This window comes from Corticium candelabrum, chromosome 6, assembly GCF_963422355.1.
Source record: "Corticium candelabrum chromosome 6, ooCorCand1.1, whole genome shotgun sequence".
Taxonomy (NCBI): Eukaryota; Metazoa; Porifera; class Homoscleromorpha; order Homosclerophorida; family Plakinidae; genus Corticium; species Corticium candelabrum.
In genome coordinates this window covers 6,109,969-6,133,725 of record NC_085090.1, presented here as the reverse complement: position 1 = coordinate 6,133,725, position 23,757 = coordinate 6,109,969, and the positions used below count along the sequence as shown (strand labels likewise).

At 42.5% G+C, this 23,757-nt stretch overlaps 1 protein-coding gene across 2 annotated transcripts; it reads right to left on the bottom strand.

Moving 5' to 3' along the window:
• Positions 1–3,657: 3,657 nt before the first annotated feature.
• On the bottom strand, positions 3,658–16,960 carry LOC134181441 (uncharacterized). Of its 2 annotated transcripts, XR_009970153.1 has the most exons (8): positions 16,905–16,960; positions 16,697–16,840; positions 15,796–16,341; positions 14,538–14,704; positions 14,391–14,476; positions 12,312–12,401; positions 11,352–11,567; positions 9,157–9,469 (listed from the first exon to the last, which is right to left on the bottom strand). XR_009970153.1 is itself a non-coding variant. In XM_062648719.1 (7 exons), the coding sequence occupies exons 4-7, from the start codon at positions 9,159–9,161 to the stop codon at positions 3,798–3,800; spliced, it is 333 nt and encodes a 110-aa protein (XP_062504703.1). In that variant the 5' UTR covers positions 9,162–9,469; positions 11,352–11,567; positions 12,312–12,401; positions 13,706–13,825; the 3' UTR covers positions 3,658–3,797. The 2 variants fall into 2 exon arrangements, 1 of the variants encoding a protein (XP_062504703.1); XM_062648719.1 differs by lacking the exons at positions 14,391–14,476; positions 14,538–14,704; positions 15,796–16,341; positions 16,697–16,840; positions 16,905–16,960 and adding exons at positions 3,658–3,810; positions 4,754–4,920; positions 5,537–5,678; positions 13,706–13,825 and having other exon boundaries at positions 9,151–9,469.
• Between the last annotated feature and the right edge of the window lie 6,797 nt (positions 16,961–23,757).

Below are 23,757 nucleotides of genomic sequence, written 5' to 3'. Positions count from 1 at the left end.
ATATAACCGATAATCCATCCACTGTCATAGCAATAGAATATACGCTGGATATATTTTAGAGTCAACATCAGGCTTGAATACAATACACTAAATGCCATTTCGTCTATTAGCATCTTTTCGCTTATACAAACTTTCACAAGCCATTAGCTACCAAACATAGCACAACACACTTAGAGCAGTCACATAACACCTATTACCTCTACTAATTACGTCAGCAAGGTAACAAGCACAAACAAGTTATTTATTGCTTGTTGCCCACGTAGAATGTAACGCTGCAATTTGAAAAGTGGAAGGGAAGTGCAGGTGTTGCTGCTTCTCATGACCTGTCCCATTCAGCAGTATTGCTGAGGTTGTTCTACTTGTCGTCGCTAGTGGGTGTTGGCTTCATGCAATCCACGGCCATACAATAAATTACATATTACATGGGTATGTGGTGTTTATGGCATTATCGACACCTTGGCCTCAGGGCTTATCACATCGACAATTGAATCCTCGCCTCCAGCTCTGTCAACTAGCTCGTTGATACGGTCAATAAATGCCATAACACCAGCTACCCATGTAATAACTAATACATAATATGGGGGAGGGAGTCGTAGGTCCGAACGAACAACCCCCTTCATGATCTCTCGAAGGTGCTGTCTTTCCTCGGTCTAGTGTACAACCAACTTGCATGCAATATTTGCACCAAATGTAGAAGCTCTAGTTACCTCTGAAGTGCTGACGTGCATGTTGTATAGTTATATTGATGTAAGCAGATCTAGACTCTAAACTTCTTGGCACGTACTGTGGAGTGTATATCAGTATTACATGTATACTCTCCATATTTACCAATGTCTTCCAATAGACCTGGCATTTAATAAATAAATTCTTAGAATAATAGAGCATGTTGAAGTGACGGGAGGTCCACTAGAGCAGAAAGAACCGACCCATTAGATGCGCCAGATACGCCCCTTCTGCAGTGATCAAGACAAACGTGTCGAAAGCAATCCACTGATTATTTGATAGATAATATAGAAATAGCAAATTTAAATTTACCGGTGGCCGCACTAAGAAGAGAACGTTAGGAGAATGACGATCTAATAATTTATTAATTACAAATGAAAAAATTAATTAATGTAGCTTATAGTAAATAACGACAATAAAGAGATTTTTGTACAAACGTGAGCACTAACGGTGTTTATCGCTGGCTGTGGCTAAATGAATGAGTACAGAAATATAAATGAATGATATTTCTCTCTGAGAATACTGCATGTTGTGCGTCGTTCATTCACGGCAGAATTAAATTAGCGTGCACAGGAGGACATCGCCCGCACGGCCTTATGGCCGTACCATTTTTCAAAAATGGACTTTTGCCACTCGCCCATTTGCGAGTGCTTTTGCTGCAGGCAAATACAAATATATGTTTTAACACATCATACTGTATACATATTTGAAGTCATCGATTAATTAATTGAGTTGGTCGATATTAATATTCAAAGGGAAAGTCATCTAGGTGTTTGTGAGGAGCGACTAAACTTTCAGTATTCCGGCTGTTAGAATGAAATCTGCTTAGCTTGTTTTAGTTTATATATGACAACGCCTACTGATCGTCACTTTACATTTGCTACGACGTTCCTGCGACTATATCACACTTACACATGACTTCTACACACACACACACACACACACACACACACACACACACACACACACACACACACACGCCCACACACACACGCCCATTCACACACACGCCCACACACACAAACACACACCTACACAAACACACGCATTCGCGCGCGCACACACACACACACACACACACACACACACACACACACACACACACACACACACACACACACACCACACACACACACACACACACACACACACACACACACACACACACACACACACACACACCACACACAGACACACACCACACACACAGACACACACACACACACACACACACACACACACACACACACACACACACAAACACACACCTACACAAACACACGCATTCGCGCGCACACACACACACACACACACACACACACACACACACACACACACACACCACACACACACACACACACACACACACACACACACACACCACACACACACACACACACACACACACACACACACACACCACACACACACACACACACACACACACACACACACACACACACACACACACACCACACACACACACACACACACACCACACACACACACACACACACACACACACACACACACACACACACACACACACACACACACACACACACACACACACACACACACACACACACACACACACACACACACACACACACACACACACACACACACACACACACACACACACACCACATCAATCAACTACGAAGACCCAAACTTGAAACTACGCATTAGCACTGATGACTCTCTTAGAATTGAAGCTTTGATTACCGTTTAATAGCATACGTGTTGAACGCTCATTGCCATCTAGCAGAGGTTTTCAGGGGGAGGTATTCTTGGGCTCATATCTACAGGCACGAGCCTCAACAGTGCAGGAAAGTTCTAGGCATACTCCCTGTACAAGTGAGTGAGTCTTCACAACGCACTCAAACCAACAGAATTCGACATCAGACAACCGTGTTGTAAGCATACCGCTCGTCATCAACATGTGCTAGCCAAAAGGCACGTCCTGAAGGGTGGTGTAGACGGATTAGAATCTAATAGTTATATATTAGTATTATTACATGGCAGAATGGATTTAGGATATATTGACTTGCGTGCTCGAGGACTTTCTCCGCAACTAATTAACTAATTAATTTAAGGCGTACGACTGTAACTGCCTCTATTCAGATTGCTAAAGTGGACTCAGCAATACGTTGAGTAGATGACCATGCAGGCACCAGAGTAAGCTAAGAGTAGTAATTAGTCAAAAAGAGTTATCAGACGTGTTAGGAATGCACACAACTGGGAATTTTGCTGCACGTCAAGTTCAATATCTGCTTCGAATTTTGAGCCACAACAGGCAACCTGTTGTCCTGTAACACATGCACATTCTCAATATTATCATACAGAAAAAAGGAAAATATTTCTGTCATCAAGCCTTTAATACTATATATAGCTTGACAAAACCCGGCAAATTTTTGCTGTCCTATGAAACAGTAAGATTATTTAATATTCACTTTGTTCGATAAATCATCCCATGTATAATGGAATGCAGGGTCATTGTAGTTTGCATCTTTCAGTGAGCACAAATGACTAAGAATAAACATAATAATTAATATATCAAGAGTACATCAGTCCACCCAAGGTTTAATTTTAAGATACCTTGCATACAGTATTATGCATCCCATGCAAAACCCAAGTGACACATTATCAACAAACGATGATAGAACTTAACTATGAACAGTCACAATGTTGACTCGTCATCCAACACAACACAATAGAGCAGACATGTTTCTCAGAAACTGTACATTCCAATAAAGACGCCCTACACTCCTCCATAGCGCGCGTCAGTACTGAGGTAGGACACAAACAACATACATTGCCTTGAGCTCTGCAAATAAGCCCGAGCCGATAAACCATCCATCCCCGCCGAAACACACCTGAAACTAGCTAATTAGCTACCAGGGAGATCATGCAAAAGAATTTGAAAAATGTGACATATATGCTAGATGGTTAGCTGTGTTCGCCACCTCTATCAGCTTCTATTACTTCAACATGTGTGAAGGGAAAATGGCCACTCCTGCCATTTAGTTCACCTTCCCATAAGCCATTTTCATTCTGTTTCGTCACCAAAATCACATCTCCCAACTGAAAGGAACAGACATGTTACGAACGTTATAAATGACCGAAGTGATGCAGCCTGTGTTTGTCTGTCTCTCTCTCTGTCTGTCTGTCTCAACTGGTGTGTGTGTGTGTGTGTGTGTGTGTGTGTGTGTGTGTGTGTGTGTGTGTGTGTGTGTGTGTGTGTGTGTGTGTGTGTGTGTGTGTGTGTGTGTGTGTGTGTGTGTGTGTGTGTGTGTGTATCAATACACATTCCATAACCACAACCAAATACAATCAGCAACCAACTAAAACAGACTAAAGTTCAAAAGTTTAACAGCTCTTAATAGCTACCTATAATACTCGGTGTCTGTTGTTGCTGTTGTTGTTGTTGTTGTTGTTGTTGTTGTGTGTGTGTGTGTGTGTGTGTGTGTGTGTGTGTATGTGGCTCAACGGGTTAGAGAGTGCATTTGGAGAATGGAAACATCCGGGACCTTGCAGAGTTGCAAGTTCAAGTCACAGAAATGGCAACCTATGGCATGATTTTCCTTGGGCTAGAAGCTTACACAAAACTGCCTCTCTGGACTCAGGAGTATAAACGAGTACATGGTCTTTGACTGGGGTGGCAAAGGCCTCCGACTGCTACAAAGTCCATCAGACATTGGGGTCCGGGTGGGACTGCAGGTGCCCACACCACAGTTGGCATCACAGTAGGTGCTCCTGCGAGAACCTAGCCAGGCTCCAGGAGATTGCTTAGCACGGACCATAGCTCCTACTTAGTGCACAGGAACCCAGCCATCAGGCTAGGAGGCATTATCGTTTAACAGCAGCTCCTTATCCATTTGCCAATTGTGCGTGTGTGTGTGTGTGTGTGTGTGTGTGTGTGTGTGTGTGTGTTTGTGTGTCTGTCTGTCTGTCTGTATGTATGCCCGTCTGTCTGTCTGCCCGTCTGTCTGTCTGCCAAAGTGTTTGATTTCTGACATTATCTTACCTTAACGACAATGCTGTATTGTCATATGCATTAGCCACTCTGTCCATTATTGCTTTAGCTCTAACAGGTGGACTGGTAATACCAGGAAACGGTGGTGATCTGGAGTGCTGGCTGTGAGGTCGCCCGTGGTGATGCATAACTGACTCTGTTCTCGTTGGAAATTTCTTCTAATAAAAGAAAATAAGTCCATGAAATTACATAATGCACAATATACCTACAATAGTCTAATTCATCTCCTCATACTCATTCGTGAGCCTTGCATATACGGTAGGCCGATAGACAGTGCCTTCTCTGCTGAGGAGAGACAGTTACCACTTTCTGCCATCTTGCAAATATGACCCGCACATGTCAAAGCCACGTCTGTGGTCAGTTATTGAGCATTTATCCAATTGGTCATTGTACACTACTGTTCCTTCAGGAGTACTTACAGCACCTGCCAAAGTTTGTCCATAACACCATTTTTACTTCTGGTTTAAAGAATGAAACAGCCATTTACTAACACCCCAAATAAAAAGTTTTGGTTTTTTAAAAATGTCTTTAAATAAGGACGACCCTTAAAACTTCCCTTTAGAAAACCAATAATAGAAAACAGTGATCAAATACAGACCTAAAATACAGTGAATACGAAACAAGATTGAAAAACGTAGAGTAACAGTAACAGACTAATGATAAGAACAACAGACAGACAGAGAGACAAACAGGCAGACAGACAGACAGATGCACACAAAAGCTAGACAATAAAACAAAGTCAGTACTTAATATAATGGAATAAATGTTGCTCACTATTTCAATCAACGTTGTCGTGTCCAGAAAATGTCTCCTATAGAAGTCGATCACTCCTGGTAATGTATCAAATGTCTGGTCTCCTATGATGTAGATTCCACCCAGTCTGTTGATTATGTAGTGACTAACTTTTCCACTCTTGCTACACAGTAAACACTCAGTAGGAAAACGCTGGTGATGAAATACTTAAAATATATAAATTGTACAAAATCAAAAGTAGTAGACAATAACAGCAAGTCATTGCTGAGTATGTAAGACATCACATTTAACATTATTTACACACACACACACACACACACACACACACACACACACACACACACACACACACACACACACACACACACACACACACACACACACACACACACACACACACACACACACACACACACACACACACACACACACACACACACACACACACACACACACACACACACACACACACACACACACACACACACACACACACACACACACACACACACACACACACACACACACACACACACACACACACACACACACACACACACACACACACACACACACACACACACACACACACACACACACACACACACACACACACACACACACACACACACACATTCACTGGCAAAATGGCAAATGGATAAGCTGACGTTCAATGGTCACGCCCCCAGCTACATAGCTGGGTTCCTGTGCACTAAGTAGGAGCTATGGACCGTGCTTAGCAATCTACTGGAGCCTGGCCAGGTACTCGCAGGAGCATCGACGGCAATGCCAACTGTAGTGTGGGCACTCGAAGTCCCACCTGGACCTCAGTGGCTGATGAACTCTGTCGCAGTCAGAGCCTTTGCCATCAGGTACTAATTCATACTCCTGAGTCGAAGCAACCGTGTTTAAGTTTCTCGCCCAAGGAAGTTATGGTATAGCTCGCCATCACTGTGACTTGAACCTGCAAATCTGCAAGTTACTGGATGTACACACTCCATAGAAGACTCTATCCAACTGAACTATTGCACCGACACACACAAACACAAACACAAACACACACACACACACACACACACACACACACACACACTCACGCACGCATGCACACACGCATGCATGCATGCACACACGCATGCATGCACGCACACAGGCACACAAGCACACAAACACACACACACACACGCACGCACACACACACACACACACACACACACACACACACGCACGTGCACACACACACACACACTGAAGTGTACGACAAACCAGTTTCAGAGTGCCCACGACAACCAAAAATATGTCCGGGCAACAGAAACGGCAAACTATGGTTGCCAAGCGACAACCAGCTCACAGCTACCCTAACTACAAACTTGCCTATCCTTCCTGAGCAAGCATGCCCTCATTGTTTAGTACACTTAATTATAGATAAGACTTAAAGTATACCGTTTTGCAGACTTACCGAAAGCATTTAGATGTCATAGATGCAGAACAGATATCTGTGCATCCTTTCGTACTTAATTAAGTGCCAGATTGGGCGTGACCTGTAACGTCAAGGAGGTGCTACTTTGTGCCATTTATGCTCATGCATGCTTGCTTGTAACGTATATATACCTCAAACAAAAATTACAAACAAGCATCCTATCTTTATCAAGGTTACTCTATCCCAAAAATCTTGATGGGCAAGATTTCAGATATTGTTGCAGAGTCCTTTGTGGTTGATAGTATTGCTGGTTATCTTTATAATTATCCTGCTGAACATCATTTCCTGTCTGTTGCCAAGGAGATAGAAACTGCCAGTTTAGAGCAGCAAGACTGCTTCTCACAGGTTGTCTGTCTGTCTGTCTGTCTGTCTCTGTCTGTCTGTCTGTTTGTCTGTCTGTGAACACATATATTTCTTAGTCTCGCAAGCCAGGCTCTTCCGCGCAGTCGCTGAGCTAACCGCACGTGAATCACACGAGGAGGAGGAGCTTTTACCGGAATTGCGCCAGCGCGAGAAGAGCCTGGTCGCTTTCGAGAACGTCATAGTGACGTGGGACCCCCGATCCGGTTTCATAGCTTGATAAAGCTAATCCTATTAGGTAAGCACGTAGGTATGAAAGTTGAGAACACGCGACATCGCTTCACGCACTTGCTTGTTTTGCACGAAGTACGTAGTTGACATCATCGTTCGCTTCTAGTATGTATGTAGACAGCTCAGCCATGTAATATTCTGCAGCGTCACAACTCCTTTTCAGCATTCAGTTTCGCCAACAGCAGACCGCCGAATCTAGATCTGCAGCGCGGTAGTTTGAGAAATGAACTCATTGTACGCGGTTAGTGTATATATGTAGCAGTCAGAAACCGTGCATTGAAACAAGTCGTACGTACTACACGTGCAACTACGAGTCAACTCTACACTTCCTGAACATGGTGGGTCCACTGCACTGCTGTTTTCCCATGCCTAGATGTTTCCAGTTCACCATGAGGAGAGTCAACATCGTACAAAAGTGCTGCTTGCTGAGTGGAAAGTACCGTCACAGAGACTGCGTTAGCAATACACGCCAATCTGATCATGACGTGGAGACGTCAACAAGCTCTAGGCCACTGTTTTCATGAATCGTTGAGTGAAACTGGGCCGGCAGTTTTCACACCATTTCCCCCACAGACTATAGATGTCAGAGTAGACGCGCAGGAGTGGTGAATAGTTCTACGTCTGTTTCAATTCGTGCAAACCTGCAGATGAGTTCAGTAGAACGAAACGTTGCTGGAGAGTGTAGGTTCAGCGGACCAGTCCCATGTGGGCCATTCCTACGCTCATTATTCACCAGCACTTCGTCCATCAACGGCTTCACTGGATTTCGTGTTCACGCGCTCTCCGTGGAGGGCTACCTCTCTGCTTCATGTATCAGCGCAATTACATAAACGAGCTCTTTAGGAAATCGAATTAGCTTTATCAAGCTATGAAACCGGATCGGGGGTCCCACGTCACTATGACGTTCTCGAAAGCGACCAGGCTCTTCTCGCGCTGGAGCAATTCCGGTAAAAGCTCCTCCTCCTCGTGTGACTCACGTGCAGTTAGCTCAGCGACGGCGCGGAAGAGCCTGGCTTGCGAGGCTATATATTTCTTATACAAGATGCTGTTACAGCCCACAATACGCTAAAAATCAGCAAGTTTTAATTAAGACAAATTGAGAATCAAGTCATCCAGTAATTTTGAACTCATCTTGTCTCCACTCAGTTGTCTGCACGTCTGTCTGTCTGCCTGTCTCTCTGCCTGTCTGTCAAAGCATTTTCATACATCAAACTTAATAAACGCTATTACATGTGATAAAATGTAAAAGATTTATGTGCACTGTCTGTCTGTCTGTTTGTTTGTTAGCTGTATTATGCCAGTCTGTAAATACATATATTCTCATAAATCGACTATAGCACCATGCATAACACTAGCTGTCATGGATTTAGTGTGTATGGACAACCAAAGAAATGACCGGGCAACAAAAATTTTACATATGGTTGCCGGGGACAACTTAGAGATGAGACGATTTGTCGCACACTGGTCACACACGTATGCACACACACACACACACACACACACACACACACACACACACACACACACACACACACACACACACACATACACACACACGTCTCACCTGTTCATCATCAAAGAGAATGCTTTGTTTCTCCTTCATTGCCTGTCTGTACTGTTTCGCTTTCCGCTTGTTGTGCTTCCTCCAACTCTTTGACATGTTCAATAACCGTTTGTAGTAGCACTTAGGTGGCTCGTCTTCTCACTTTCTCTAGACGTTGACTGCATTTGTTTGTCAGGTTCCACGAATCCATGATGAGCTTGTGGCTGCTAAAACAATTCAACGAAAGCCTGAGGATAGTGGATAAGGGAGAGTGTGAGGAGAAGTTGTTCGATGAATTGCTCTAAATGACGATGTCTCTCCTTTGGAACGTTGTGATCATCTAGAAGATTACACATTAAGTATAACACACATGCACACATGTACATAGACACAAACACAAAGACACAGACAAACAAACACAGACATACAGGATTCTTGCTAGACATTTTTGGGAGCGTAGCAGGATGGGTGGGTCCACGATGCATGCAGTCTGCTCTTTACAGTGACATGCGCACTGGAGCCGATACCATATGAGGTAGACTTTGCAATGAATCTATTATGTGTAACATCCATTTAAGTGTCCTTGCAAGGAAATCAACTTCAATTGCAAGTAATTAGGCCCTTCTTAGCGATCCTGTAGGTTGCACATGCGCAAAACAAAACTACAGAAAGTCTTGCGTCAAGAGTTGATTGACATGGACCACTGTTGTTGCTTCAAATGAAGCCATGACTAGTCTAGAGTAGATTCTAGGTGCTAATTCCCGGACAAGAGCCTGAAGAGCCGCAATTGGTGTGCTTTCCGGGTCACTGAAAGGGCATCCGGACCTAGAATCAGAGGCAACGCATCCGGAACTGCAATCAACACTTGCGTGTATGTTTGGAACGAGGCTGTTATCCCATGTTATTTTGTAAGGGCCTCGATTTGTCGCTATTGTCACTTCTATTTTGTGTTTCAGTTGTATAGAATTCTCAAATATTCCTTACCTGTAACACTTTGGGCTCCTATCTACCCTTTCTAAGCATGGCGCACTCGTCCTGGAAAGTGGCACTGCGCAACGCTGCCACACTGTAGCGAGAACCCTGACACACACACACACACACACACACACACACACACACACACACACACACACACTTGACTTGACAGTGACTACAGCTGCCAGTGTCTGGCCACAACACCCCAAAAGCGGAGAGCTGAAAGATGAGGTAGTCACTGTCTGCACATATGTCTCTATGTCCTTGAGCCACAGGAAACGTCTTCCATGTTTGCAAGACAGTGGAAGTTGACTGTTGTCTTTTTATGAACAGCGTTTGCCACAATGACAGTTATGCCGTTAGAATCCTGGCTTGGATTTGAAGCATCGTCCACATTGACTACAATGGCAGCAACAGCATGTCCTATCAGGCTCCGATATCCGACTTGAGGTACAATCAGTGGAGGCAAGCGAGTCGATGATGATGACATAGTCAAAGATGAAGAAGACACATTTAACTTTGATGTACTGTCAGGCCACCCCTACTGCTCAGCCACAGATGACACTTGGCACATTGCACTGCACCTGGCTGTTCATACAGAAGCAGCTGGCGTTCCACAATACACTTGTGCCGTTTTATACCTGAATGACTACGAAAAGAGCAGCAACACTAACAACTACTTCCTGTCTTTCCATCTGAGGCTCTAGAATGTGATAGCCACCCAAATAATATTTTCTTTGGTAATCTGAGCAACATGTCCTTAACACTGAAGGCGAGGGCGACGAAGGACGTCAGACATTAGACTTACATTGCCCATCTTCGTCAAAGGTCAGTATTGGTAATATGTTGAAGCTGCTGGTTCCATCGAGTCACACTCAGAATAGTCCGGAGACACTAGTGGTGGAAGTTATCTATCCTAGTATCATCGCGTTGGAGAATTTGTCAGCATAGAGCTCCATACAAGAACAAAGATATTACACAAGCCGTGTATACCATTTGTTTGGATTGAAGAGACAATATTGTTGAAAATACAATGAAGAGAGCCAAAGCACGTGAAACAGTGGCAAGGAGATAGTCAATTTAAGCACTAACCCTGCCGTCATCAGGCAAACGATATAGACAAACAATGTAATGTATTCAATCTCTTGTCACTCACTCACTCACTCACTCACTCACTCACTCACTCACTCACACTCTCTCTCTCTCACACACACACACACACACACACACACACACACACTTTGTACCTGTTCATCATGGAACAGACCGCTTCGTTTCTCCTTCATCAACTGCCTGTATTCTCTTGCTTTCCGCTTGTAATTCCTCCTGCTCTTTGACATACTCAATAACCGTTTGTAGTAGCACTTGGGTTCTACAAACACTACTCGCCAATCTCACCTTGTTCGGTCACAGGGGATCCATCCACACTGTATGAGATCCAAAAGTCTCATCCTCAAATGTTGCTATAAAATAACGAAAAGCACTGCAGTGCTAAATACTACACTGACAGCTGTTGCGCACACACACACACACACACACACACACACACACACACACACACACACACACACACACACACACACACACACACACACACACACACACACACACACACACACACACACACACACACACACACACACACACACACACACACACACACACACACACACACACACACACACACACACACACACACACACACACACACACACACACACACACACACACACACACACACACACACACACACACACACACACACACACACACACACACACACACACACACACACACACACACACACACACACACACACACACACACACACACACACACACACACACACACACACACACACACACACACACACACACACACACACACACACACACACACACACACACACACACACACACACACACACACACACACACACACACACACACACACACACACACACACACACACACACACACACACACACACACACACACACACACACACACACACACACACACACACACACACACACACACACACACACACACACACACACACACACACACACACACACACACACACACACACACACACACAGTACTGGCAAGCACATACACGCGTCTTGGATACCTAACATGAAGAAACTACCACCGCCCCAACACTACAGGTGACCCTTAATTTAACAATTGTTTACATAAACATACCTGCATACCCTAGAACCTCGTTTAGGTGAATTCAAAATGAGAGGCAACGTCATGTGTAGGTCGATAAACAGAAGAATGCAGCACATGTTTCTACAGGTGGCCAAGAAAGGACAGACAGTCATATCATCACACAGAAGTAAATCATTTCAGTGTCCAGGAAATGTGCTCGACTGACTGACTGACTCACTTGTGTCGTTTCGTTGCAAGTTTGCCTAATCTCTGTTTGCTATGTTACTCGAAAGTCAGTAATCAGGAAAGTCATACATGACTCCGCCTACTACAAGCTGCAACAACGATATGTTCACATCACACCAGGGATAACAAAGAGCGCATGCTAGGCATTCCTGAGTTAGTTACATGGTCGTTTCCGTCGAGTCAGCATTTCCGGTAAAACGATTACTGTAACTCTAGCTCTGGCCTCTATACTCCAGACTGCTTTCTGCACTCTCCTCTCCCATCACGTGCAGAAAGCAGTCCCAAGAAGAGGGCCGGTACAAGTTGTCTTCACATGAGTGTATAAATTACTTCGAAATCAGGGTAATGTATGCATATATGCGGAAACGACGTTGTTTAGAATCTCGAGTTAATAATGTTGTGTGCAACAGACAGCGAAACCGTTTCTGTGCATCAGTACTGGATGAAGCCACTAGATCTAGACACAAGGTCAAGTGATCGAACTAGACGATTTGAGGACTTGTTTTTACGACAGCTGTTTAGAATGAAGAGGTTGTTGTGCCTCGATGTCTACTCCTACAGCAGTCAAGTTGTTTACAGTGTTTGCTTACCAAGAAGGACTGCAGCAGAAGTTGCAACTTATTTTGTAAATTTCTATCTGTAAAACAGATGGTCTTCCACGTAGATCTGCCAGCGCTGTGCTCAGTATGCATTCAAACCGCAGCAGAATAGAGGGTGCAGGCACAAGATAGCAGGATTGGGGTCTCAGTCGTAAAAAGCATAGAGAAAGAACATCACAGGGGACGCATCACTCCTGGTAGTACCCTGAACATGAAGAGTCGCACTCTAGCTACGCTCACACTGGCTCCTATGTCCTCATGTGTACAGCCACTGAGAAAGACAAGTCACACCTGAACCTGGAAGCTGTTTCCCTGTAATTGTGCACTATACTATCAGCTCAAGATTCTGAACAACACAGTTCCACATGTGTGCACACAAAGCATGACTTCGAGGTATTATGTGCACATGCTAAAACATCATGTACCAGGCCCTCTTCTCCGAGTACGCAAGAAGACCTGGGTACGAGGCTACCAAAAGCGCATGCACTTAGGGCTAATAAATATTAATTAAAAGACAGGCAACCAAGCACAAACTACAATCTGTGACTAATAGAAATGCATGCCACAGCCACCATTACAACCAAACAAGAAGTTTCATACCTGCATTACTGATAGTATTGCGTACACAGACCCCTTTCCGCTGTGTCATACTTCCGGGCAAAAATGGGACTGGTGAACAGCCTTTGATTTCGATATTAAAATTTGCTATGTAAAGACCGGATTTGGTTTCTTAAATGCTTCACTAAAGACCAGATCTAAGACCTTCCATCAGATATCACACACTCTGGACTGTCTCCGATCAGTTTGGACGTCAAACAGCAAGCAGCATCAAGTATGTTCGCATCCATCCAGTACATTCACATTCAGTCTCCATTGCGACACAGAAAGCACAATGCACTACATACGACGTCGATCATGCCTGCATAAAATCAAAGCCTTTCGACCTCAACGTTCCCATGTCTGCGTTTAGCTGCTGCTGTAGACATGCAGATATCACAAAAAGCAACGACTATAGCTGTAGTCTTCAGGTGTTCTTTACGAAACAAGAGAAACTGATTAAGATAGGACTGCACAGTGTACATACCAATCTGGTCTTTAGTGAAGCGTTTAAGAATTCAAATACGGTCTTCAGATAGCCGATTTCTGGTTACGTGGCACATAGCGACATTAAAGGCTGTTCACCAGAAACATTTTCGCCGGAAAGTATGACGAGGCGGAAAGGGGTCTATCTACGCAAGACTACATTACTGACTGGCTACATCTAAAAGAATCCACACACACTTACCTGTTGAGGATGCACAACGTGAATAATTTGCGTCATGATGCCAGAATTAGATTCCCGGATGGTGACTGGCTGTTTAACTGGAATGCCTTTAAATAGACAAACACAGATAGACAGGTGTCATTATCACTTTCCTATTGTAAGGAATACCTTAGGTACTGTTACTTGAAATAGAAAGTCCGTCATTGCTAGAGGTTGGGAGTTACGAGCAAACATCAAGATCTCGACTATGTTGTTGGGATTGTTGGAAATTTTGAGGACGAAAACATGGTCAATCCATTCCTGTTGAACACAGTCACTGAATTCAGGTATGGCAGCTAAGAAAAGACAAAAATGCAGAAACAAGCATAGAACAACCAATAGATGCATGAATATACAAAAAGACAACACAGGCAAGAAGGCAACTAGACAACATGCAATCAGACCGGCAAGCATATACACAGAAAGTGAATCAAGCAACTGATTGCAATAGAGACAAAACTGATAAACTAACAGACAAACTCCGGACAGGCACATAGATGCTAATCACAATCCCAAACAGCAACAGAGACAATGTTTCCACACAAAACACAAACACAATGGCAAAGTCGTAATTCAGACGAGTGTTGGGAGATATCAGAAAACTACACCCACGATACTTTTTGTCAGCCAGTCAATGATATCACAATATATTGCCTATTTGCAACACTAAATTTGAAACTCAGTATCCTCACAATAACTCTATTAATCTTGCAAAGATGCTCATCATCTCACATATGTAACTCCTACCTACTCGCTAAAGTTGAGATGAAGGTTAATTAATGGACAAAACCGCTAACATGTTTACCACATCTTGTTTCAGCCAGTTATGTCTAGGACTGACAGTGTCCCCTCATGTGCTGAAGAGCTACTCTGTAGCTGCACTAGTGGCACAAATGACTGATATAAATGGTCTATCATGTTACTCTCATATTGCTGCTCTACCAAGAGACTTTCCTATGGCAGGTGCAACATATCGCTGTGTCTGTCATCTGGGCTTGCCGTCTTCGTTGCTCTCCAACCCAAAGTACTGCAGACAGGCAATGTCACACTTGCTTTGCCATGGCAATTGAGGACATGAATCTGGCTTTGATTCAGGGAAGCCGTCTGGTGAACAGGCCGTGAACAAGGCTTGTTTGCAAATGCTTCACAATGTTCATGTGTGGAACATGTGAGAGACCCTCAGATCCCCATACACACTTTGCACAATATATGGGGTGTTGCGGTGTTGCACTTGTAAACCAACAAAGCTGTTGAAGTCTTGTCAAATGTTGATATATCGTAATAGCCCCAAAACTAAAGCGTGCGCCTGAACACACACACACACACACACACACACACACACACACACACACACACACACACACACACACACACACTGACGTCTCACTTGTTCATTATCGAAGAGACCACCTTCATTGCTTGTCTATATTGTTTCGGTTTCCTCTTGTTTTGCTTCCTCCCACTCTTCGACATGCTCAATAACAGTTTGTAGTAGCACTTGGGTAGCTCGTCTTGTCACTTTTCTAAACGTTCACAGATTTTGTTGTCGCATTACATGATCTATGATGAGCTGTGTGGTCGTGAAGATGGTGGATAGAAATGAGTGTGAGGAAAAGCTGTTGTTCGATGTATTACTCCGAATGAGAATGTCGCTCCTTTGGAACGTTGTGACCATCTAGAACGTTACACATTGAGTATAACACACATGCACACATGTACACAGACACAAACACCAACGCACGCACGCACGCACGCACACACAACTTTAATCTCTATCACCACCCTCCAACACACCAACAAACCAACTTCATTGTCCGTTTAGAAACTTTGTTCTGTTTCTCCCATTGTACTTCCCTCGTCAGACATCTCTGAAGAAGCCACTGAGCAATCCATAGTGGTAGTGGGCAAGTTATCCGTCCACAAAACACGTAATCTACATACAATGACATGCATTGCTATCAACATCAGTAGCATGTGTTGTTCTATCATGTCCCTTCTAACCAATCTTTCTACACCTAATACCTAATACCATTCCTTCAACTCCTAACACCATTCATACCATAACAAACTGCAAAAACCAAGCTCTATGTGTTTGACAACAAAAACACAATCAATGTCCATCACTTTGTATGCACAAACTAAAATTTCCATCAAAACAATCAATTCCACACTAATTTTTTAATTAGTACATGTAGCAGTTGGTATGCAGAAAATACATTGAATGTAGCGAGTAGGCTAGGGAGGAGCCCCTTGGGACACGACCAACAAAAATGTTCGCTGCTGCTCACCTGCCGTCTTCTAGCGACACTTCCGTCTCTCCTGTCGTTATAGGCGACGAAGACAAAGAGACTGTTGACAGCAGGACGTCAGTCCGTGTTCTAGAAACGGGAGAACCGACCGTCGACGATGTCTGACACGCTCCGTTCAACCACCTAGAAAAGAAAACGTTAGTACAATGAGATAAGTTGATGAAAAGGGAACGTTGGCTTTATGTACCGTGTGCTTATGTCCACGAATAGCATGCGAACAAAGACAAGAAGATTGCGCAAAACGTTAATATTAATAAATCTATGCCTGCGGTTACTGCACGTGATGGTGGGAGGAGACTGTTTAGCATTCAATTCCCTATGTTCATTTTCTTGAGGCAAACAGTTTTTGATCATCGTTATTCGTGCTAGTTGAACGGATATGTACCCAGTGGCGTAGCAATGGTGCTCTTAGGAGTTCACTGAAGTTCAGTCTCCCAAATTTATGGACGTGGTCGCTAATCTATTTTTGTTTATTCTAATAAAGTGATATATATGTACATAATTAACAGTACCGAGATGATACGTTGTTAATTAGTATCTTAACATGTACAGTTGTTTGGGTCAGTACAACTACCACTTTCTAGCAGTTTCTTCTCTGCGCCATCCATGCAAACGATGACGTTTTGGTACACAATCCATGCTCAATTACAAGTCAACATCAAAAGTTATCTAATTAGTCTCTACTATTCCCCAATCATACACACATTGAAACTTTTGCTGCTGATTTCTTGAAATTTTTCTCCGCAAAGCGACGTATACATTTTAGAATTTTTAGACCCAGTTAGCTAATTAATTAACTTAATTTTATGTGAGCCCGACGGCAATACGGAGCTCGGTAGAAGAGAATAATGGAATCATGGACTCGACTCTATAGAACGCATTTCCTATTCTCCACCAGCTAGTCCGGTTGAGGTTGTGGACCTCTACCGTATGAGGTCTATCTAGAGCATTAATCTAGCTAGGTCTTCAAACAGATTCGGTGCAGCTCAACAAGATAATCCAAGAATGCAGCCTTTAGATGGCTGAGCTGCAGCGATTCTGGTTGAAGATGTAAAGAAATGCACCTGGTATAGAGGTACACAACCTCAACAGGATTGGGCTTTAGCTAATTAGATAGTGTAGGAGTGAATGAGTCTCGTGAGTTTCGACGACCTTTGCTAGATTTGTATGCAAATTGTAACTCGACTCAAGCACTAAACTAGTGTACGGTTGCAACGATCTTCGGTCATGTCGGATATTCAAGATCATTTGAACGTTCTCCTCGTTTGCGCTTCGGAGTCGGAGCTGCAGGCTGCCATAGCAGTTCTAGAGAACGGAACGGACGGCAAGTTTGAAAACAAATACACACATCTCACCGATCTCAGCAGGCTCAACGTCAGAGTGTGTGAAGGATGGAATTCTAGAGAAACGAAGATGGGCGTGGTGGCACAAACCGAAACGGGAGGGACCGAGAGTCAAGTGTTGCTTTCCAATCTCGCCAAGTACTTCACGGCTACCGTCGTGGTGATGACGGGGATCTGCGCTGGAGAGGAGAACAGACATGGTCACGTGGAGCACGGTTGTGTGTTTATCGCCAAACGAACGACAGCAGAGATGGGAGGAAAGGTGGAAGAAGGCGGAGATTTCCAGGCTAGAGCACAATACTGTGAGCTCGACAAAGGTATCCTTGCGTCAGTCAATGAATTGGTTCACGCAGATTCTGAAGTCTGGTTGAAGTACATTCCAGAGAATGCCGTTCGTCCGAGCCCTCGTTATCTTCAACAACTTATCCTAGACTTTGCGATCAAGAGTGGGCAGGACGGTATTAGCAAGAGAGAACTACTTAACAAGATTGTAGACAAGAAATTACCTGGAATGATTACGATGAGTGATGCTAAGATTCGTGTCACTTATGATGAAATTCTGGACACAATGATGAAATCGTCATCTGCTTGGGTTAGTGCATCTCCAACAGCAAAATATAGGTACATTGCTACTGAAGTAGGAAATGCTTATGCATCCAATGAAGCTAGTTTTCCGCGTGAAGATGAGATCATAGGCATTGTCGATTCCATGCTCTCGTTGCCACACGAGCATATGAACCTGAAGGCAGAGTTGAGTGCTTACAAAATACGCGTGGCCGACAGAAAGGTGAAGGCAGTAGACATGGAAGCTTACTCGTTTATGAAACAAGCCAGTGAGAGTTTCAGGCGAAAGGGGGTACCAGGCAAAGCAGTTGTCATGAAAGGCATCTCTGACTATGGCTCTAGTGCAAGCAAAGAAGACTATTTTCATGTGTATGCTGCTAGCACGTCTGCTGCCTTTCTAAGGCACTTGATGACAGTTAAACAACATCTTTTTGGTAAATAATTTATTTTAATGTTCTGATTGATTATCACACCATTTAATGTTAACTGTTATTAGTTGATGAGGAATCTCAAACGACAAAAATTCAATTTGGACAATCTCAACAAGGTCAGTGAACGCTATTGTAAATAATGTAAGTGTAGTGTCAAACTGTCGATAACAACCTTGTGACACTTTCTGTAGAGTTTCCTATTGGTGTAAAAATATTTAACTTAATTAGTCAATACTAAAGTGTGTGGATTGTACGTAGCATGTATACTTGTTGACAAATAGTGGTATTCATATGTCTTGAGTCGAACAGGGACGTAGCGTGACTTTGAAAATTGGCTTCACGATTCTACGGGGCACGCCAACTTTTATGGACAAGCCTACTTTATTGGCTTCTGATTGAGTGATACGGTAGAGTCATTGGCAGATCCAGACTAAAAAAGCGTCGTGTATATACTACATACAGCTCTGTTTTCACACGTATTTACAGTCTGCAAATTTTAGAACCACACCTACAAATGATGGAAGGCTATAGCCCGGTCTATCCCATGCCACACTCCGCCTCTCTGTCGTCTGCTGCAATTTTCTACCATGCAGTTATTTATATAGAATGAACTTAGAGATTCTGTAGCGTTAACACAAGAGGCGTTATTGGACTTGTAAGTATATCATCAATGAATACAAAACATTTTGTTACTATTTCAATAAATAAGTGACGAGTACTACTGAGTACTTGCATTGTTAGATGTTTTGACCTTTAATAATATTATAATTAAAAACTATAATTTTACAATTGTCTAAATAAATGTTTAATTAAATGGAATTGCACAACTAGGAAATGAGGCAACGTCTAGTTGGGATTTTGCATTACGAGAATCTCCACAACACAAAGCACGGCGACAGCGGACAGGTTCGACAATTTTATTGGATCCGTATACGCCCATGACTATAATACGTTGTCTTTTATAGCACATTTTCCTATTGAACTGGAAAAAAGAAATTTTCCTCATATTTGTGGTCGAGACGCAATTATCACCGAGTTATCGCATTATTTCTGGGAAGGAGATCATGGAAAGGAAGGGAACTTCGACATTAGTGATTTTCGTCTAATGGTAACAAATGATCAATGTTTATAATAACAACTTCATGCATGTGCTTGACTATTGTTCTACTTGCTTTAGTGCATTTGTGCTCAAGGGGGAGCGGGAAAGTCATGTGTAACAGCCAATTATTCAAGGATTTACAGAAACTCGTATGAGGGAGGAGTTTTCTTTATCAGCTCAAGAACAAGCGCATCCATACGATATTCTCTTTACAAATATGTAAAACAACGAACAAATAATGGTTTAAAAATTTGTTATTAAAATTGTATTTGTAATAGATGGTTCTCCTGAGTTGTGAGAAAGATGACGTTGCAAGTCAATCATTGGAAGAAATGAATGCGCGCTTTTTTGATCTTGTCGGTCAAGGCGGAGGCAATGCTTTGTTGATCTACGACAGCAGTGATGATTTAAACGTTATCCAACAATTTGTTCCTCCTTGCAACATGAAAGTTCACGTTATCATTACGACGAGATGCAGAGATCACGAGCTGATGCGAGAAGGTAATGTGATTCAACTGCCAGAGTTGGATGAAGACGCAGCCGTCGACTGTTTCTGCCTTTGGGCTGGAAAATGCAATGATGACGAAAAGATGTCAGAAAAAGAATACAACGAGCTCAAAGGCATAGTGACCGATGGAAAAGTGAAGCTATTGCCACTGGCCATTCGACGTGTGGCAACATTGACAAAGAAAACAGGGGTTACTTACAAGGAGATGAGAGAAAAACTGTCATTGAAGACCGTGCGATATCCAGTCGATGATTTAAATGACAAATTACATGGTTGGGGATTGCAGCATTTACAGCACAAGCTAACGAGTTCGGGGATTGCACGGATCGACCAAATTATAGCTGCCGACGTCGCCTCACTGGCCAAATCGTGCGACATTTGTACGAGTGATGAAGAGAAGCTGAAAACTATGAAGGAAAGACTAACAGTCGACAGGGAAGCACCGATGCAATGGGATCTCGATCTAGAGGAAGTGGCAAGAAGGTCCAAAGATGCAGAGAAAATTCTCAGTTTTACTTCTCTGATGGACACGAGCGCCATTCCTATTGATGTTATTCGTGCAGGTATGATGCATGGCGGAGAGTCGAGGATCGGAGGAAATGAGTTTGAAGTCTCTCTACATTTGCTGTCCAACGACTTTTCTCTGCTGACGTTGAATGACGAGGAACGCACGTGTGACATTCATGCGCTCGTTCAGCAGTCTGTTGTAAGCCACATGAAGAGTAGAGACAAATTGCTACCTTTTCTCATTTGTTTGACAAAGTGTATGCAAGACATGTTACCAAATTCTGACGAAATACAACGCAACCTCAACAACAGCAAGTTGATTGCATTAACTCCACACGTTTACAGCGTCTGTGATCACATTTTAAAATTGAAATGTATACAGCAAGAATGTCTAAATTTCTTGAAGTTTTCTTGTAATTTGGCAAATTATTTGCACGACATTCCAACAGTCAAGCACTTAGCAGAAGAGATATTGAAAATTCGTCGTCGACTCGGCACTCGCAATATTGACGATGCAATTGAAATGAGCGACAGTGAGTATAATTTAAAATATAATTACAATTTACCTTTAGCAATTTGATATTTCAGGTCTGATTTCTGTTGGTGATGCGTACGATCTAATGAGTAGACCTGACATGGGAAAGCCATACTTTGAAGAAGCTGTACAAGTGTTGCAAGCATTTGGCGATGACAGTTCTCTTCCTACGACATATGCTATTGGTAAGACAAAATTAAAATATTGAGTTAGAAAGTTTGTCTAACGTAATTATATGATAGTATCGCGAGGTCAGATGTTTCGTACGGAGGAAAGGAAACGTCTAGTCACTATATATGCTAGGATTTAGTAAGCGACGGGAGAATGTTGGCGCTCTAATCAGCGTGCAGAAAGTCTATGAGAATAATAAATTTAAAAGTGATCTTGAGTTATCAGACTGTAAAACAAAGAATCGCTTGTTTTTGTCCTGGGTTTATTTGCTATCAACGATGCATTCCAGACTTGCTTGAATCAGAGTAAGGTCACTATCATTTTTGTATTAAACGGCAGCTTTGCTCGATCCCGAATCGTGGAGCTTTCGTAGCCAGCACGTGTCTTTCCACATTGTAAATTATATTTTTGATCGGTAATAGTGACGAAACGTTTGATTTCCTCCGCGTCAAACGATTGGTGATTGTGCCTTGGGACTAACTCTAGATCACGACCACGATTAAAGTAAAAAATTGTTTACAATCTGCAGTTACTTTTTCGATGTCAGTAACAGTCACATTATACCAGGTAGTTAGAATACAAATAAATAAAATTAATTTTTGTTTTGTACTCATAGATGTAAAGTTTATATTGTTTACCATTTCCAACTGCAGTAAACATAATCATTGCACGATTAACGTTAGAAACGACGCAGTTAGGAAGGTGCCGATGTTACAAGTTATAGTAAGGATAGTTGTATTTCTGTAAGTGACAAGAAGTAGATCACACTACAATTTCCTATATACATAAAATAGATATTAATTTGCAGAAAACGTTTGCAAGCAAAGTCGACTGCTCGTCTCCAAGTTGTATAATTTATTTGCGTTATTTAAATTATTGTTGCGATACTTTTGTATTTGTATGTAATGTCGGCACATTCTTGTTACAGCTCTAGACAGGTTAGCAACTTGCTACAGGGAAATGAAAAACCTTGAAGATGCAGAGCGGTTGATGAGAAAAGTGATTGACTGGCAAAGAGAATGGGGAGAAGACAATGCGAGCTTATCAGTTTGTATGCACTTGTCTCGTCTGTTCTATTTCGATTTCTTACTAATTTAACGTAACACATAACAATTATCTGCACGATTAATTAATTAATAGAGTAAAATTTTGTTTGTCAGATAAACAGCGGCAACTTAAATATTTTAATGTTACATCGTTATGATAACTTTCATAAACGAATATGCTTTCTTCATCAAATGTATATAGTATACTCTCCTCTACAAAATGTTATTTACATTAAGGCCAGACTAATTATTTTTTGATACTCGTATTCTACCAATCCGTCTTCACCTTAGTTGACAAAATAATATCTGAATTGTGCACGCGCTGTAATATTTGCCAAATGAGACTTTACAGACATACAATGAGTACTTGTTGATGACTCCATAAATTCATGTTAACAGTACATGTGGTACATCGAATATTTCCACTTCCGCTTGACCTCTTCATAATGTTTTTTCTTGTCCATTCTCTACTTGACATCTGTAGGTATTGTAATGAGAACTACACAAAAAATTAAATTCCTTTTTAAATTCTATTTCGCTCAGTTGTTCCAGTTTTCATGTCTAAATATTCGAGCATCAAAAATTTTAGTTGCTCATCTATAGCATGAATGTTTTCGCCGGCATCCAGCGGTTCTTACAGTCGTAATTCATAAATCTTGTGTCATTCTTTAGCAAACTTTATTTTATCGTAAGTCTTTTGACGGATTTCTTTGAGTATCTATTTTCGATGTGAATCCATCCGCAAGTTTTTCATGTAATTCAACTTATTCAAACTAGACATAAGGTTTCAGAGAAAGGACGTTTTAGGGCAGCTTGTTGACGGCGAAGATGTAGAG